This window comes from Lethenteron reissneri, chromosome 28 (genome assembly GCF_015708825.2).
Source record: "Lethenteron reissneri isolate LAM-NWPU_2019-01 chromosome 28, ASM1570882v1, whole genome shotgun sequence".
Taxonomy (NCBI): domain Eukaryota; kingdom Metazoa; phylum Chordata; class Hyperoartia; order Petromyzontiformes; family Petromyzontidae; genus Lethenteron; species Lethenteron reissneri.
The window spans coordinates 2,919,093-2,937,305 of NC_083806.1; the positions used below are offsets into that span (position 1 = coordinate 2,919,093).

The 18,213-nt window shown below is 60.4% G+C and overlaps 2 protein-coding genes across 2 annotated transcripts; one reads left to right on the forward strand and one right to left on the reverse strand.

Annotated features, from left to right (window-relative positions):
• The first annotated feature begins 802 nt into the window (after nucleotides 1-802).
• Nucleotides 803-10,249, forward strand: LOC133348802 (TLC domain-containing protein 2-like). Its single transcript, XM_061561816.1, has 4 exons — nucleotides 803-1,375; nucleotides 2,816-2,898; nucleotides 4,584-4,666; nucleotides 8,426-10,249. Exons 1-4 carry the CDS (start codon nucleotides 1,191-1,193, stop codon nucleotides 8,810-8,812), a joined length of 738 nt encoding a protein of 245 aa, XP_061417800.1. The 5' UTR covers nucleotides 803-1,190; the 3' UTR covers nucleotides 8,813-10,249.
• DDX55 (DEAD-box helicase 55) lies at nucleotides 3,969-17,635 on the reverse strand. The gene is made up of 16 exons (XM_061561771.1): nucleotides 17,491-17,635; nucleotides 17,139-17,189; nucleotides 15,899-15,985; nucleotides 15,035-15,126; nucleotides 14,766-14,828; nucleotides 14,168-14,317; nucleotides 13,649-13,838; nucleotides 13,249-13,331; nucleotides 12,648-12,779; nucleotides 12,306-12,398; nucleotides 11,927-12,041; nucleotides 11,640-11,808; nucleotides 11,038-11,229; nucleotides 10,682-10,863; nucleotides 10,402-10,531; nucleotides 3,969-5,312 (listed from the first exon to the last, which is right to left on the reverse strand). Exons 1-15 carry the CDS (start codon nucleotides 17,584-17,586, stop codon nucleotides 10,403-10,405), a joined length of 1,824 nt encoding a protein of 607 aa, XP_061417755.1. The 5' UTR covers nucleotides 17,587-17,635; the 3' UTR covers nucleotides 3,969-5,312; nucleotide 10,402.
• Nucleotides 17,636-18,213: the final 578 nt, after the last annotated feature.

Consider the following 18,213-nt stretch of genomic DNA (forward strand, 5'->3'; position numbering starts at 1 on the left):
CCCAATCCTCGTGCATAAGGGGGTAAAATGCGGCTGAAAAATGCGAGCAGTGTCTCTCGACCCAAAGCAATGTTTCTACCCAAACGGGCGACACCCACCCATTCAATCTTATGATCCATCAGCATGGCTCTGGAGTCCATGGGCCAAAACAGACATTTATACCACCGAAGGTAGCAAAGCGAAGTCATTTCTGCGGCTCGTAAGATAATCCCTCCCCCCCGCTCATTTCAAACGGTTTTCACAATCCACACGTCCAAAAAGCTGTCTTCGCGAAGGTGATGATGCCCACCTCACGTGACACCCACAAGTAATGATGTATCGCATGGTTGGGCTCATGGACTCGAGTGGAGGTGAGCGCACAGTCGGGGGGCGCTGATGGCCGAGAGAGCAGCGACGCTTTGAGCGCCCCCCCAAACCAACCCTGCTGCTCGCTCCCCAGACTCGCTGACCCTGCTGCCCCCTCACCTGGTCCTCACGACCCGCCTGCTTGGACCCCATCGCCGCAATGCACGAACCCAACCCTCGACCCCCAGGCCCTCGTGCCTCGCCACTGGCCTGAACGCCAGGGCTGCCTGCTCCCCGCTCGCCACGCCCTGCACACCACCCCTCGTGAGCCCCACTCCCCATCTTCACACTCGAAGAAGCCCCACCCCCTTGCTCACCACAAACACCAAACAGACCCCACTCTGTATCACACTGCCAGATCACCCCCACCGCCCACATTCCATGCTCACGACTCATCATCCTTCCCTGCATTCCCCTCGTCACCCCTCCCCACGTCATCCTCCCCTGCACGCCTCGTCACCCCTCCCCTCGTCACCCTTCCACGCCCTTCGTCACCATTCCCTCCACGCCCCTGGTAACCCCTCCCCTAGTCGCCTCTCCCGACTCCACGCGCTCCGTCGCGGCTCCGCTGTGGCAGCGCCACGCGACGCGGGCGTGACGCCGCGTGTTGTGTAAGCGAAGCGCGCGCGCGAGCGCACGCGGATCAGGAGGGTGGTGGTGGTTGTGGGAGAGTCGGAGCCGAGGATCATCCCCAGCGGGGCACCAGAGGAACCGGCTGCGGTCTCGATTGCCTCAACCCAGGGGACGCGGACCGCAGTGTCCAGACTCCTAGAAACCGAGGAACGGACCGTGTGGACCCGCGACTGGGATCGTGGGCAGGGGGGGAGACCGTGGCACGAACGGGGATGGAGGCGGGCGCGCTCCCGGGCCCCGCGGTGGTGCTGCTGTCCGCGGGGGTGTTCTGGGCCGTGGCTCGCGTCGCGCAGCGCCTGCCCGCGCCGCGCTGCGCGCTCCGGAACGCGTGGAAGTGGCGGAACAGCGCCGCCTCCATGGTGCACGGCGCGGTCACGGGCAGCGGCGCCGTTCTCTGGTAACCTCACGGGGGTGGTGTCCCGTGGCACCTGGGGCAGTGATTCTGTCCTGTGTGGATGTGGTGGCGATCCCGGCACACGGAGTCTGCCCCGCGCCTGTCTCTGCATGCTTCGGATCCCTCTTGTGCACCAGACTCCTGCTCAAATTCTCCGTGGTTAAACAAATCGGACTCTGTAACTTGAACCGTGGAGGAGGCGCGCACGTGTTTCTGGCAGTCACGTGATATGTATACCAAGCCACGTGTTCTATAGAATAAATTAAGTTGCTGTTGTATAAGCCATCGCTCGTGTGGAGACACGGGGGGGGGGGAGGGGGTGAGGATGAGACTGGATACATTACAAACCGCGAGTCTCATCGCCCGCGTGCGCCGACGAGACCGAGGCAGCCGGCCGGGTTCTCGGCTCCGAACCGGTTCGACGACTGCCGGCGACCCGCGGTGTGCGGGGAGGGGAGACGCGGGTGGTGGTGGTGGGGAGCGGAGGGAGAGCGCCTCTGATGAGTCGTTTGCTCGAACACAGCCTCTGATGATGATAGGGATCCACCATCAGGGGGTCACCAGATCTTGTTTGTCGACAACGGTCATGAGAATTACATTCGTACCACGCACGTCACCACCGCACATTTGGTCAACTTCTTGCAAAATATGCCGGGGGGGGCGGGGGGGGTTAGAACCTCTGTGTATGTTTTGTTGATTTCCTTTGCAAGGCAGGTTCACTATCGGGAAGGAGTGGCGGGTGCAGTGATTTAGCGGCCGTCCATAAATGACGTTACGCACCTGGGGGGGGTCAGACATTTGTGACGATGTGTGACGAGGGGGGGGGGTGAGAAATGTGACGTCACATAAAAATGCGCAACTTTAAATAAATATAGAATTGGTATAACAACACTAATTGTTATAACAACACTTCTACAACATCAGAGTGCAGCGCCGCATTAAATACGCACTACAATGACAATAGTTTAAAGCGGTTGGAAGCATTTTATTTTCAAAATGGAAATATGGTTTTGGGGGGGGGGGCAGAGCTTTGTGACGTCATATTTGAGAGGGGGGTCGAACTTTTTGTGACGCCGTGAGACGAGGGGGGGGTCAAAAATCGTCCAAAATAGCGTGACGTCATTTATGGACGGCCCCTTACACACCGCACTTTCAAACTCGACGACGTCCGTTCGATTCCTGGATTATCGCTTTCACATCAGTGGCGATCGATATCTGGAACCGGTCCTGGTTCTCGCCCCCTTGCACCATCGCGCAATAACCAGCGTGGTGAGGTCTGGCCAGGCCATCGGTGTAAGGCTCCCAACAGGGCCGTCGAGTGGAGGACGAGCGACCCGTGCGTTGTTGAAGCGTTCTCGCTCCTCGTCGTCGAAAGCGTAGCGGTGACAGCAGCGCACGAACAACAGCGGGTGGCTCCTGTGCCCCCCCCCCCGCCCCCACCAGCTTCTACTCGCATCCGGAGATGGCGGAGGACCTGATCGGCACGTGGAGCCCCGCGTCGCATTGCCTCGTCGCCGTCTCCATCGGTGCGAGTCCTCGAGCACCGGGCAGCCGCTCGCGGCCACTGAACCCGGCCCCATCGTTCACCCAGCCACGCGTGTGGTCACTCGCTTCGCCCACTGCACCTGCTCATTTGCCCATTCACCCGCTCGCATTTGCTCACCCACGCATTTGTTCACTTGGGTCGTTCACGCTCGCTTACCGATCATTCAACCACTCGTCCCCCCCCCCCCCCACCCGCGAGAGGGGCAGCCTCCTCGCCCCCCCCCCCCGATAGAGGAAGCCCTCAGCACCGCCCCCCCGGCCGGCTCCGTGCCAAAGTGAAGCCACCCTTGGCTGCAGCCGGCGCGGAGCCTGCGGCAGTGGGGCCACGGCCACGCCGCCGGTTTCAATTCACGGCCGCGCCTCGGCTCCAACCCCAAAAGCACCGACGCGGTGTTGGGTTGTTGAACATCGGCTTACGTTACCGCGCCCCCCTCCCCCGGTGAGACGGGATCAGAACGGTAGGCGCCAGATAATTGCGGGGACGGCCCTCGGTCGTTTCAGGATCGGAGGCAATTATCGGCAGTCACGCAGGTTCATCTTTTTTTTGTGTTCGCGATGTTTTGCAATAAAAATGGGAAAAGCAGAATCTCTGGCAGCAGCAGCAGCATCGGTGAGAAACGAAACGGAGCCCCGGGGCCCACCCACCCACGGTTGGCACTCGCTCATTGCTCGCCCACCTTCCGTACGCCTTCACTAAACCTATGACTGGGATTGGTGGTGTAAACCCTATTAAGGCCAGACGCGCTGGGGCGATCGCTCTCAATCGGCTTAACGGCTCGCCCCGCTTACTGGACATCTGTGGTGGGAAAAAAAGCTCGTCAGATTCTTCCAGTCTTAAGATTCTGATTCTGCTCAGTGGCGGGGGGGGGGGGGGGGTGAGAGGTGAGATGAACAATTCTCGTTCAGACGCACCCGTCGATCCCAACGCAGCATCGCGCCCGAAGTGGGTGCGCGCGCGCGAATTCTGCGCGCTTCCGTGCCTTTTGGTTGCAACGTAATGCGCGGTCGGTAAAAGTTGCGGAGAAACAAAACTCCACGCGAGAAACAGCACTGAAATAATACATTCTTTTAATGGAATCAACACCCAGAATCGGTGGCGTCGTTGGTGGGCGAACCGTCCCGCGCACACAAAACAGGCGACTCGGTGAAGCCGTGGGCCGGTGCGGCGGGACGCTCTGGGCGTGTCCCCGCAGGCCCACGCCGCTCCCGTGGTGACAAACACACACTGCGTGGCAGGGCCCAGCGGAGGTTACGGTTACATAACATTAGATTTGGTGGTAAGGGTATTTGGCCTACTCTTCCACGCTGGCCAGACGCGTTGGAGGTGGGAGTCCCTCCGATTTACCCCCACTGCACACGACCAGCCAATAACAGTGGTCGTATCCATTGATGCTGTTGGGTGGACAGAGGCGTTTGGGGCATGGGGCACCTTGTCCCGGTCGAGGTGAAGCCAAGTGACAGCTGAAGGCGTCTCGACCGCTCCGCCTCATTGGTGGGCGAGCGGGGCAGCCGTCCGGCACGACGCTGCGAGGAGCAGGCCCAGAGCGGTCACCCCCTTCCACGGCGCATCGCAGAGCGTCCGCGTGCCGGATGCGGCGTGCCGTGGAGTGCCAGGCGCTCCGTTCGTGACCCGCTCACCCGCTGCCCTCTCCCTGCGCGTGCGCAGGATACTTCCTCAACGACTTCGTCGACATGCTGCTCAACCAGAAGGTGCAGCGCTGCTGGGAATTGCTGCTGCATCACCTGGTGGTGAGTCCATCGCAGGCCACACACCCCAAAGTCGTTAAAGTTGTTCACTTTACAAGCCTCGTGTCCATGGGTTTTATAACACCGCTGCACCTGTACACATCAGAGAGACCAACAGCTGCGAGATACCGCTTTTATGGTGAAGCTACACTTGAGGGTGATGGCAGAGCCGTCGCATCTGAGATTACGGCCACGGCAGACGGAGCAGGGTTAGACTCTTGGGCCTTGTTAGAGATGCGAAGTCTCGAATAACGACGTGCTCCGTGCGCACCCGGCGCGCGACCGCGGCTCTTCCTCCCGCCGCGTCCTCCCGCCGCAGCGTCCCCACGTGCGAAGGCGTCGCTGTTTAATGTTGACGCTTCATCCACAACGAGGCGTCGAGAGCAGCCGAAGCACTCGGCTACTCCGGCGTGGAGGGCCGGCACGGTGTCCGCGGCCTTTCACCCCACGAACCCGCGATAAGGTGCGGCGACGTCGGCACGCGCTCCCCACCCAGCCGCGTCTCCCCACCCAGCCGCGTCTCGAGATTGGCCGGAGGCTGGGGGTGTGGTGGGTTGTGGGTGGGGGAGGGCGAGGGAGCGGCGGCGTCCCCCTCCCGCCGTGGAGCTGGAGACGCTTGCCCCTCTCTCCCGGCGCGACGCGGCCTGACCTGCGGAGCAAGAGACAATGGCAGCCGTTCACGTGGGGTGTTCAGATAACGTTGAAGCAGCAAGAGGTACGAATGCAGCGCGTCAAGATGCGCGACTGAAAGTAACGGACGAGTGCAGGCGCGGTCACTCGATCGCACGAAACCGCGACACTCTCACTTCAGGTGACAAGAGGCCGCTGCAGGAAACGCGCCGCGCTTGTGTGGCACCGTCAGCTCCGGCCGACGGTGCCACACATCCACACACGCCCCACAGGTCAGCGGTGGGGAAGGTCGAGTGGTTATTAAGACTCTCGACTGAGGATAATGTTGCATTTACCTCCTGATGTTTTGATCACATTGCACTGCAGGGTCAAAATTTGGAGGGTAAATTATTTGCAGACCCAAAGCCTAGCCAAACCAGCGGTGTCCGAGACCGCAGGAAACAGAAACACGAGGTCAACATGAGGTCGCACACACTTCCTGTCACTGGGGAATTTAGACACGAGGAGGGGCCTCGCAGGGAGGCACGGAGCCGATGTAGGGTCAGACCAGGAACGCCGCACGCACCCGTCGGACTTGTGCCACCGGGTCACCACCACGCACACTCCGGTCATCTTCGCAGCAGCGGCTTATGGCGAGCCATCGAACAGAGACGGTCACCGCATCACGCGCTTTCAAATGCGTTTCTGCGACCGTCTTGAACGCTCTTTATTGCGATATTAGAAAGCCAATGGAGCTATGTACTTTTAAATTATCTACATTGAAAACTCATTTCTTTATAACTCCTTTGTGTGTTAAGTTTGTTGTCCTTCCCCCCGTACCTCCAATGAGTGCGGTTGGCTACGTACAGTGCAAAAGAAGTGCTCGCAAACAACGTGGCGAGGCATCACCGACGATTTACGACACAGGCCGGCCGACAAACGACGCGCCGACACGCGCGGGACGCCGAACACAACACGCTTGATACGAAGCGCACAGGTGCAGGCATCCAGCCGCTGGGACTTGTCAGCCGCTCCGTGCCCACTAAGATTTACGACGTTACTTTGAAGAGCAACAGATATTAATAATGATGATGAAGTAGCACGTTTGTTACAGCGCAAGGCTGTTACACAGCGAGGTGGCTGCTGCGTTTCACAGTCGGGGCGATGTTGCTGCTGCGTGTGATCCCAAAAGTGCGATGTGGTGTAAATTTTTGTAATTTGATCAAGTGATGCAGGCACACAACGGCCTACTCATCTCGAATTACTTTACAGGATCGTTCACGTCCCCTCTTAAGCAGATGGCGCGTATTACTTTACGATTAATAAGCCGGCAGTATTTACCAGGCCGGCCGGCCGGGTTCAAACGACGAACCTCCGTGGCGAGCAGTGAACGCCGTGACCACTGGGCCGCGTCGCTGTCCCGTTTTCACGAGCGGCGACGTTGCGCAAGAGTAATGTGGAAACCACGGTTTTCACATTCGGCATAAATCCGCAAAAAAAAGTTTAAATTGGGAAAGGCGTCGGGTGGGGCGGGGGTGCAGGTAGCGCCAAGGCGGGGCAGCGAGCACACAAGCGCGCGTCACGCGACGCGTTGAGTGCGACACACCAACAGCGCCGGATGTTTTTTGCGGACGATCGCCAGGTCAACCACAGCCGCCGATAACACAACGCGCCGCAGGGGCTGTAGAAACCACGAGGTCGATTGCCGTCGTTATCTACCTCCCGGGCCCGATTATACAAGCGCCGTCCCACGCCCTCCTCCGGGCGTGCCGTCGCGCGCGTCGCGCCCATTAAGAGCCGGCACGTTACGCAATGGAGAGGGGTGCACGCCGAGCACTTTTACCGACCGATCCCAAGGTGTTCACCAACAACAGCCGTGCCGGTCGCGTTGCGCGTGTGCGTGCGGTAGCGGTGTTTGGCAACGATGCACGTGGACATTTGTGCGAGCGTGCCGCGTTCCGAGGTGCACACGTGGAGAGAGCGCACACGGCACCGAGAACATGCGGCACAGTCACCGGGACGGCACGTGCGCTATGTTCTCCGTGTCGCGGCCGCTGTGCTGTTTACACGGAGCTGCTCCCCTCCTCACCCCGCGACCCCTCGGCGGCCCCTCGCGGCGCAGGGGAGGGGCCAACCCTCCCCTGCTTCCCCCCTCCCCCTACCCGCATGCCGCCCTTTGCCCCACTGCTGCGTGCGCGGGGAGGAACCAGAGAGACGAGTTTAGTGGCGTCGTTGACGACGCATGCGAGGGTTGGCGGATCGTGTACAGAAGGCCACCGGGCTGGGAGCCGGCCCCGGCGATGGCAGCGCACCGAGTGGGCTGTTGAGGAGCTCCGAGTGGTCATAGCCCGCTTTCCGTGGGGCACTGGGATTTCCTCCCACAAGCCAACGATCCTTGAAATGTAATTGGGCCAAGCACCGCGATGCGTTGTCTTGCGACTCGCCGAGGTTTTCCGCATAAATGCGTCACGGCGTTATTTAACAACTGACTGAGTCGCCACCTCGCGGGAATCCGCTGACCCTCGGCTGACGTGGACCAGTCCCCCACAACTCCCGCCGAGCGGCCACTGGGTCAAAGGTTCAACCGCAGCAAAAAACAAAACACGTTGACCAGCGGCATGTGGGCTACTGGGCGAGACGGGGTCAGTGCGAAGTAGGGCAGTGGGTGAGACGGGGGTTGTGTATTGGGGCAGTGGGTGAAGGTTGTAGGGGTTTGCGTGGAGTGGGTTAGGTGCAGGCACCAGTGTTTGTGCGTGGAGGGGAGCAGAGGGAGATGAGGGGAGAGAGTGTGGAAGAGAAGAGAGATGAGAGGGGAGAGGTAGGCAGAGGCGTGTCCATGGAGGATCATGGAGGATCATGACGACACTAAGTGCGATGTTGAAACTGATCCGGGAGTGGCTTGAGGAGCCGGTGGAGGGATTGGAGAATTGGGGTGATGATCGTTGCAGTCTTGCCAATTTGGATGGAGCTTAAGGAGTTCGCATGGACTGGTTCGTTCAATCTTCCCATAGTCGACTTGGCAGCGGTTCCCGCGCGAGGGCGAGCACGCGGTCGCACCTCCCGAACGCGTCGGTAGCACACGTGGATGAGGAGGAGTCGGCGGCGACGTTCCCGTGGTGGTTTTGACCTCCCCCCCCCACCCCGGCCCCCCAGGTGATCGTGTGTTTCGGTGTCGCCGTGCTGCGCCGCCGCTACGTGGGCTTCGCGACGGTCGCCCTCCTCGTCGAGATCAACTCGGTCTTCCTCCACGGCCGCCAGCTCATGCTCATGGCCGGCCTGGGCAAGACGACGGCAGGCCGCGTCGTGGGCCTGCTCAACCTGGGCACGTTCGCCGTGTTCCGAATCAGCACGCTGGCGTGGATGACGCGCTGGCTCGTGCTCAACCGTGACGGCATCCCCGCCGCCGCCTTCGCCACGGGCAGCGTCGGCATGGCGCTCGTGACGGTCATGAACATCGTGCTCTTCTACCGCCTCCTGCGCAGCGACCTCCTGCACGCCGGCCGTGCCGCGCCGCTCCGCGGCAAAGAGACCGGCCTGTAGGCCGCAGGAGCGTGGCGGCGTCCGGCCCGACGTCGCCGGTCTGGGATCGATGGCCGCGCTTTTCTCCTTCCGTCGACTCGAGGCCACGGGCGGCGCCGAGACCGCCTGCTACCGCGCCGCCGCTCATCCTCCCCCCCCCCCCTCTCGTGCCTCGTGCGCCGAGAGACAGTGGTCACAGAATGAATCGGTAACTAAAGCTCCGATTAGTACAGAAATTACAGCACTTCCGCGACGGCCGCCGACAAAGGCACCCACTCGTGTCAGTACGCCCTCTCTCGCGCGCGGCCTCTTGCTCCGATCTCGGGTGCCACGTTCCTTGCCGTAGCCCCGCTCTGCTGGGTTTGGGCAGCGTGGGCGATGGCGGCGGGTGGCAAGGGGCGTGCGCACACGAGTCGGACCAACACGGTAAACGCCGACAACCTATGCCGTGGGTCTCCGAGATCCTTCGATTATTCTTATCACTACGGTGGTCTCTACTCTGATAGCCGAGCCGGGCCTCCCTCTCTCCACTTGGCCTAGCTCATATGAATCTTATTCTTGCAGTCTGCCTTCCAGTAGAGACTGCTGACCGGTGCTGCATGCCTGTGTGAGATTAATCATTTCGGCGTGTGGTGTTAGGAATAATTTTTTACGGTAAATACACTAAATAGTAATTTATATTTATCGTGAAAACCTCAAGTATATTTTTTCTGTAGTAATCAACGACGTGCCGCTGGGCGCCGCTTGCATCGGCCGCCTCCTCCGGGAAATGACCGGAAAAGCCAATCGGCCGCCTCTCCCCACGTCGCGGCCTCGCGATCTCAGGAGTCCGCACCGCTCGCTGGGGATTGCGCCAACAAACGCGGCGGTCACACTCGCAACGAGCGGCTGCCTCGCACAGAGACGGGCGCAGCCTTCGCAGGGCCGCCCCCTCCCCCGCCCAGCGAAACTGTGGCGCGAGTCCACGGCGAACATTCTCGCGCACAGCCGTCCAGGAAGACCGAATTTAAAATGGGCGCTTTACGGCTCCTTGCGTGGTTCGTGTTCCGTGGTGGGGTTCAGGTTGCGGAGTGGTGCTCGCTGCACGGGCGCTTCAAGTGGTGTTAACACTTCATCGTCTCCCTCTCTACCTCTACGCGCACCTCCTTGCGTGATTACAACTTCCCCCCCCGCCATGCCATTGTGCTCCCCCCCCCCCCCCACCGTGTGACACTTTCAATGAAATGAAAATGTAATTTGTCTAGCGGCGTAACATGCGAGTAGCTGTGTCTGTGGTCTTGTCTCTAGCGACGCACCTTGGGCAGCCGCCTCTGTCTTTTCAGGCAGTATTTATTCGTGGTTTGAGTTACGATGCAGACTATTCCACTTCTCTGCTAGTAATCCAGTCCGACCTCTACTGACCGGAAAAACGAGCGATCTATGTAACGGTGCATACTGTAATTAAACGTTTGATCTGTAGCTTTCTTGCCTGGAATGTTTGGAATTGTCACGCGGAGGCGCAGTTGGGATCCATGGGCTCGCTCGGATCGTGCGCCATTTGCTTGGCGGGGACATCACCGAGCCACCACTGCCACCACCACCGCCATCACCTCGCACAGCGGTGCCATTACCTCACTGCGCCGCACCACCCTCCATCTGCCGGTCGCACTCCTCCGTGCTGATCTTCTTTTTCTTTAGCTTCTTGAGGAGCCGTGTGTCCTTGACCAGCTCTTTCATGTCTTGATCATCCGAGTCCGACTCCTGACGGCAAAAACACACAGGGGCACGGACTGTAGCCGGCACGCGTACAGAGCCCGGTCCCTGCTTAGCGCCGGGTGTCCCCTCCGCTGCCCGTGACTCTGTAACTCGGTGAACCCCGTGGCCTCATGCGGTGCAACGATCCCCACGCACCTCTTGCCGGGCGCTGGCCTTGGCGGTGCGCGCTCGCTTGCGCTTCCGTCGCTCCGCCTGCTTCGACCAGGGCTTGGGCCTGGGATTGTAAATGCGACCTCGACCCTTGACCTGACCCCCCTCTCCTGGCTCGCTCGTCACCCGCGATCCCTCCCCCTCCTGCCCCTCTTCCACGGTGTCTCCTACACAACCACACGGAGGACGCACGGCAAGAGGAGAAGATTAATAACGCGCGCATAAAGATGGTTTTGCCACGTGGATCGCACCGGCGCTGCGCGGGGCGCGACGGAGGGAGTGACCCAATGGGCGCCGGATGCTGCATCTCCCGGTACCGGCGGCCGCGGCATTTCTCTCACCGTCCGCTGGCGGTGGCGGTGGCTGCGCGAGGCGCGCGCGCCGCTGCTTCTCGCGCTGCTTGTCGCGGTAGGGGATCGTGTCCGTGTCGATGGTATCTGGCACGAACCCCGTCACGCGGACCCCTCGCAGCTCCGGCATGCGCGGCAGCCTCAGCAGCGCAAAGCCACGTGCCAGCGCCCCCAGGTCCATGTCTGCGTGCGAACGCCGGGTACACGCACACGAACGCACACACACACACATACGCGCAGCGACATCCAAACTTAAATCACCTCCCAGGGGTCACGACCCCACACAACGGAAACGAGTTCAGGAAACGCGAGGAGGCGGCATGGCGGGGGAGCTCACAAATTCATCCGGACGTTCACAGAGGCGAGGGCTGTGATGTGGGAAGTTGATGAGGTGAGTGGTGTGACAATGGGGTGAGATGAAGAGTGCTGTTGTGAGCCTTGAGGTGAGGAGAGGTGCCGTGCTGCGACTGCTGCGGTTCATTCCGTGGGGCGTCGAGGAGACGAGATGAGACGAGGTGAGACGAGGTGAGACGAGGTGAGACGAGGTGAGTCGAGGTGAGACGAGGTGCCGTGGCGAGCTTCGCGCTGCGCACCCTTTATGCGGAAGATGAGGCTGCACTCGTGCTTGGCGTAGGCCTGCACGCACGACACGAAGGCCTGCATGCCCTTCTCGTAGACGGCGCGGTCCGTGCGCGCTGCCTTGCGCACCTGCGGCAGGATGTCCACGACGTCCCTCTGGATCGCGCGCTCCGTCAGCGGGCACTGCCCACGGTGAGGAGAGGGGACAGGGGAGGGGGAGGGTCAGGACCGGCGCCGCGAGTCGACGCGCGGGTTGGGGCCGGCGCCGCAAGGTGGCGCGCGTGCTGGGGGCCGGAGGCACCTTCTGGTTGATGGACAGGAAGTTGACGTAGGCGCTTTCCATGGGCAGCAGGAAGACGAGGGCGCTGCCATGGTTCCCGATGCGCGCGGTCCTCCCACAACGGTGGACAAACGCGCTGCGCCGCCACCACCACACACCACCACAACCACCACAGGTCACCACCACACGTCACCACAATCACTACCACATGTCACCACCACCCATCCATCATCACTACATAAACACTAGCAGATTCACAATTACTACACATACCCAGCACAATCCCTCCCACGCACACGCATGCGTGCGTGCGTGCATACACACGCGTTCGCACACACACACATGCACGTAAACACACATGCACGCGGATACACACGCGCGCATAGTGCAGACTGCTCACCTGGCGGAGGAGGGAGGATCAAACTGCAGCACCCAGTCCACCTCGGGGATGTCGATGCCACGCGCCATCACGTCGGTGCACACCAGGAGGCCACTGGGCAGCACGGAGGGGGGGGGGGGGACAATGAATTATTGAATCCATTTGTGCAGAGCGTTGAGGTTTACACACTCGTATGGGTGACCTTCACGAACGGAAGTGACCAGACATCATCTCAATGCAGGACCCTCCTAGGAACCTGTCCCGAGACTCGGTGAGGTTTTACTGGATAACGAGGCATCATCATCGTCGTCACCACCGTCACCATTTTACCAAGCGCCGCATCACTGAGCGTGGATCGCCTACCTGGGAAGGCTCCGAAACGTGGCGAAGATTTTGTTGCGTTTGTCCTTCATCTTGCCGTGGATGGACATCACGGTGACGCCGTGCAGCAGCGTCTGCAGAGCCTTGCCGAAATACTCTACGCCGGCACACGTGCTGCACACCGCCACGCACCGTCACACACCGTTAAGCACACACCATCACACACACACTGTCACGCACATACCGCCATGCACACACATTCAAAGCACAATTGCGCGGGCACCGTCACAGATGCACATTCATGCACCGACACACACCGACACACACCGACACGCATGCCGCATCACAGAACTTCACACACTATCATGTACGGGAATAGACACACTCGCTCCAACAAAGACCAAAACGGCACACGAGGGGGTGGGTGGCCATCACCACTCCCGGCCGCCTTTGTCTCCCCAGTGGCGACTTTATACACACCGTACCAGGTACTCATTTGAGTCGCCCTAGGGGAGGCCCTGGACCGGTTCAGATAATCGTCACCGGTGTTGGCCGTGAGCGGGAATCAAACTAAAGCAGCGCAGCGTGCTAACCGCTACCGCTCCCCGCGACACGCGTACACACGATCGCGAGAGTACAGTACCTGAAGAATACGAGGTGTTTCTCCTGTTTGCGTGCACGAAGGAACGCGATGAGCTGATTGAACTTTTGCTCCGCCCGACAGATCTGAGGGAAGAACAGTGACTTTGTTATTTACCCAGGAAAAGCCTCGCCAAGAGCCCCGGCACCCGTTTTCAGGAGGGTCCTGCTACACTGGGATGTCTGACCACAAAACTCCATGAGCAATGAGAGTTTGGCTTCGCGTGGCAGGAAACCAGAGAACCCGGAGGAAACCCCGGCACCGCGGCGAATACGAGGGGGCGGCCCGCGGCACCGCCACCTCCTGGCGGCACCTCGTGGGCCGCACGGCCACAACGCGATCGCGGCGTCGCTGCGCGGTGCTCGGCCACGGTGCGGTGCGAGCGGACGAGGGGGCAGCGCACCACGTAATAGTTGTCGAGGCGCGCGGGCGTGCGCCGCGTGCTGCTCTCGGCCGCGCCGCGCTCCTTCACCGCGATGCGCACGGGGTTGCGCAGGCCGGCGCGCACCAGCGCCTCCAGCTCCTGCGTCTGCGTGGCCGAGAAGAGCCCCGTGCGGCGCTGCTTCGGAAGGAAGCTCAGGATCGTGTTGAGGCTGCGGGCAGGAGGAGGAGGAGGGGGCGGCAGGAAGCGATTTACAGGAAGGGCCGGCAACCGGACCGCACTCGTCGGACGTCCGCGCCGCTGTCCTCCGTCACGAGGATGTCGGGTCGCAGTTGCAGAAACGCGGTTTCGGGTTTTTCGATTCACCGCATTAATGCGGCTAAGACACTGTAGTGGCGGCTAAATATGGTCTTTGGTATCGGTGCCGAACACACCCATACCAAACACAAAGGCACCTCGCTACCGCTCACCGGTTTTTCACCAATGCTCACCGCGCCCCTCACCGCAGCCACAGTGCACCACGCCTCACACGGCCCTCACCAGGCCTCGAAGCCCATGTCGAGCAGCCGGTCGGCCTCGTCCAGCACCAGCACGTCGAGGTTGCGCACGGCGCCACGCAGGTCCAGGCCCTCGTCGCTTCGCTTGAACAGGTCCTCCAGCCGGCCCGGCGTCGCCACGATAACGTGGCCTCTGGGCGCGGCCAACGGCAACAACGGAGAGAGGGAGCCGAGGGAAGAGACACGGGGGCGGTGGGAGGAACCGGTGAGAATCAGAATCCCGTGGCGTCGCGAGCAAAACCAGGAGCGGGGACTGTTTGTCGCGAAATTTAGCGACTTACTGGGTTTTCCTTGCGACATTCTGTCAAGGGGACGAGGACGCGACGTGCACATTCCAAATCCAGTCTCGGTTCGCCACCGTCCGACGCCGCTGACATTGCCGAGTGACATTTCTGACAACTCTAGAGGGTCTATCCAGCGACATATAGCGGCCCCTTGACGCTCCACTTTAAGAAGTTGGAAACACTGAGCAGGGAAACGCAAACGCCTTGCGCCTGGGTCAGACTGGTGCGACTATCGTGCGATCGCCAACGGAGGTCACGGCGGACGGGATGGGGGAAGGGACGCCGCGACTGACTTACCCGTTCGCCTGGAACTTGTGAACGTCGTCCATCGGGTTGCTGCCTCCGATGAACAGGATATGGCTGAAGCAGAAAAATGTTATTTCAAGTTGGAAGTCGTCCTCGTGGATTACGCGAACGCACTGTGTCAACGTTTCCCGGTGTAACCGATATTGAATGCAACTGGGCCGTGCGTGTGCTACAGACACCGGAGGGAGAGCGTCGTGATTCTCAGACTCGAGGGAGCCTCAACCCGAGCATTACTGCCAGTGAGCACTTGGGCAACGGACCTGAACTGCGGGAACCTCTGGAGGAAGTGTCCGAGCACCTCGTCGATCTGCACCGCCAGCTCCCGCGTGGGGGTGATGATGATGGCCCCCACCTGGCAGGGGAGAAGAACCCGGGGTGGTCTCTCTCTCTCTCTCACGTCGTCCACGTCGCACCAAGAACCCCCCCACGCTCCGCGTTTGCTATCAATTACAATCCAAAGTCGTGCCCTGTGCTTCACGCACATGAGTTCTCAAGGAGTGTCACAACATTTTCGCGCAACGGCGCTCCTCACTGCGTTGAATGAGTGCTTGACTTCACAATCAGAATCTGTGTTTAGACTGGAGGAGGAATCCGATGAGTTACAAAGCTCTTTTACACACATGTCCAGTAGGGGCAGGTAAGAGCGTGACAACAACAAAGACGTGATTGACAGTAGTGCAAAGTAGAAGAAAGGTCAACAAATCACCCAAACACACAAATTAATCTAAACCATTCCCATCCTACCAGGCGAAGCCCACTGAGAGGAAAGCAGAGCGCCGGGAGAAACACCACGCACAGGAGAGGGAGGGTAACACTGAAATCCCCGCACAGTCATATCCACGTGTTGCCTTTCCTTGGCCACCTCACAGCCCGTGAACATGACATGAACATAACGGGGCTCTCAATCGCAAGTGGGTTCACGTGCTCTCGTCTACGCGGCCTTCTGAGCGTTATCGTCTCGTATGCGTAGCCTTTCTCCGGGCACACCGGTTTCCTCCCACACGAAAGTAAAAAAATAAACGTCTTGATTAAATGCAAACGGTCGGAACGTGCCGACGCGGGAGGACGCCCTTGCAAAAAAGTTTCGCGCCACAGCCAAGCGCGGGGCCCAGGCCTCTCCTCACCTCCATCTTGTGGAGGCCGCCGTCGCGCCGCAGCAGCATCTCGATGATGGGGATGACGAAGGCCAGCGTCTTCCCGCTGCCGGTGACCTGGGACGGAGAGCGGGAGAGAACGCCGGGGTCACGCGGGCGAGGGGTTGCGAAGAGTGGACGGGGTGGGAGGAATGCGGACGCATGAAGGAGAAATACGTGGAGGAGTGCGAGGGGTGAGGAGAGTGGTGGTGTGAGGGTGAGGAGTGAGGGGAGTGGAGGAGTGAGCGGTGAGGACAGGTGAGGAGAGTGGAGGAGTGAGGGGAGTGGTGGTGTGAGAGTGAGGAGAGTAGAGGAGTTAGAGGTGAGGGGAGTGAGGGGAGTGGTGGTGTGAGAGTGAGGGCGGTGGAGGAGTTAGAGGTGAGGAGAGTGAGGGGTGAGAAGAGTGGTGGTGTGAGGGTGAGGAGAGTGGAGGCGTAAGAGGTGAGAGGGGTGAGGGGTTAGGAGAGTGGTGGTGTGAGGGGTGAGGGGAGTGAGGGGAGTGGTGGTGTGAGAGTGAGGGCGGTGGAGGAGTTAGAGGTGAGGAGAGTGAGGGGTGAGAAGAGTGGTGGTGTGAGGGTGAGGAGAGTGGAGGCGTAAGAGGTGAGAGGGGTGAGGGGTTAGGAGAGTGGTGGTGTGAGGGGAGTGAGGGGTGAGGGGAGTGGAGAGTGGTGGTATGAGAGTGAGTAGAGTGGAGGAGTTAGAGGTGAGGGGAGTGAGGAAAGTGTAAGAATGAGGGGTGAGGAGTGGAGGAGTAAGGGGCCATCCATTTAGTACGTACGCATGGAGGGGGGAGGGGGGAGGTGGGGGTTGACCCAAATGCGTACGCTTGCGTATGGGGGGGGGGGGCTAATGACTATGTACGTACGCATAGCAAACGGGGGGGGGGGGGGGTGTGAAGCCTCAATAATAATGCAGCTGGTGGTGGACTGTTTGCTTAAATACGTTAATATTATCCTTGATTGTTTCTGTGTGGATTAAATATAGGATTCGGGGGGGGGGGGGGGTGCAAAAAGTACGCGTGTGTACAGGGAGGATTGGAGGGGTCAAGTTTTTACAGATGTTTGCGTACCTACTAAATGGATGGCCCCTAACGGGTTAGGAGAGTGGAGGGGTGAGTGGTGAGGAGAGTGGAGGAGGGGTGAGGGGAATGGAGGAGTTCGAGAGATATGAGTAGTGTGAAGCCTGGAGGAGTGCGAGGAGTCTGCGGAGACGTGGAACGAGGAGCCTTTACCGCCTCGGCCGCGACATCTTTGTTGTTGAGGAACAGGGGGATCGTGGCGGCCTGGGGAGAGAGGGGGACACGGGGTTCAGCAGCCGCGGCCTCACATCACACAGCCCGAGACCCCGAGCGGCCGTTCACAGAGCCCTGGGTCCAGAGAAGAGGCTCTTCCACCCGGGATCAGGACACAGTCAGTCAGATCTCAAGGCTTTCGTGAACGACGACGAAAGCACCGACGACCCAAACGCCCTGGAAATCATGGACACAGAAGCCCGTAGCGGGGTCCAGAGAAGTCGCGTCCCCCCCCCCCCCCACGACCACCCCCCTCCCCCCGCATGTCGCGCTCACTGCCCGCGTGTGGCACCTGCACGGGGGTGGTGGTGGTGAAGCCCAGGGCCTCCAGCGTCTCCTCCACCCCGCGGCTCAGCCTCACGCCCAGGGAGCCCCACGTGTCGCTCATGCCGCCTCCAGCTCGCCGCACGCAGCAAGCACTTCCGGGGTCGCGACCTCGGCTTCTGGGTGACGTCACGCGCTGAGGGAAGGGGCGGGTCTGGGGGGGGGAGAGGTGGGGGGGGAACCACGTGGGGCAGCCCACGTGACGGGGAGCAGGGCTGTGTGTGGGGGGCCGTTGCACGTGGCGTTCAGACAATGGCCACGGGAGTTGTTTCTCAAGTAACTGCGGCAGTCAGTGGAGACGAATCAGCTCGGTCATCTTTTATTTCACGTGAAAGTCTCCCTCCGCTTTCTCCCCCGTTCAGGACGGCCACGGAACTGCCGTCTTTAGTCTCTTGCTGACGACGACCGATACCAACACCGGTCATTCGCCACCAAGTGATTGTGACGTCACCACTACAGCCTGTGCCAGGCCAGGTGCACGTTGAGGTGTTTAAGGCTCGCTGACAGGTTTCGGGACAGAGCCAACAGGTGCCATGGGTTGGCCGACCAAGATGACCAGTAGATGCACCAGCTGTACCCCTTACTCTGCCAACTTACGTTTAAGCCGCCCGGCGCTCCGCTCGTTGTTGTGAGTGTCGCCCCTCTGCCCTCCGTTTTTGTGGGAGGGCGACTGCTTCCAACTACCCATTAG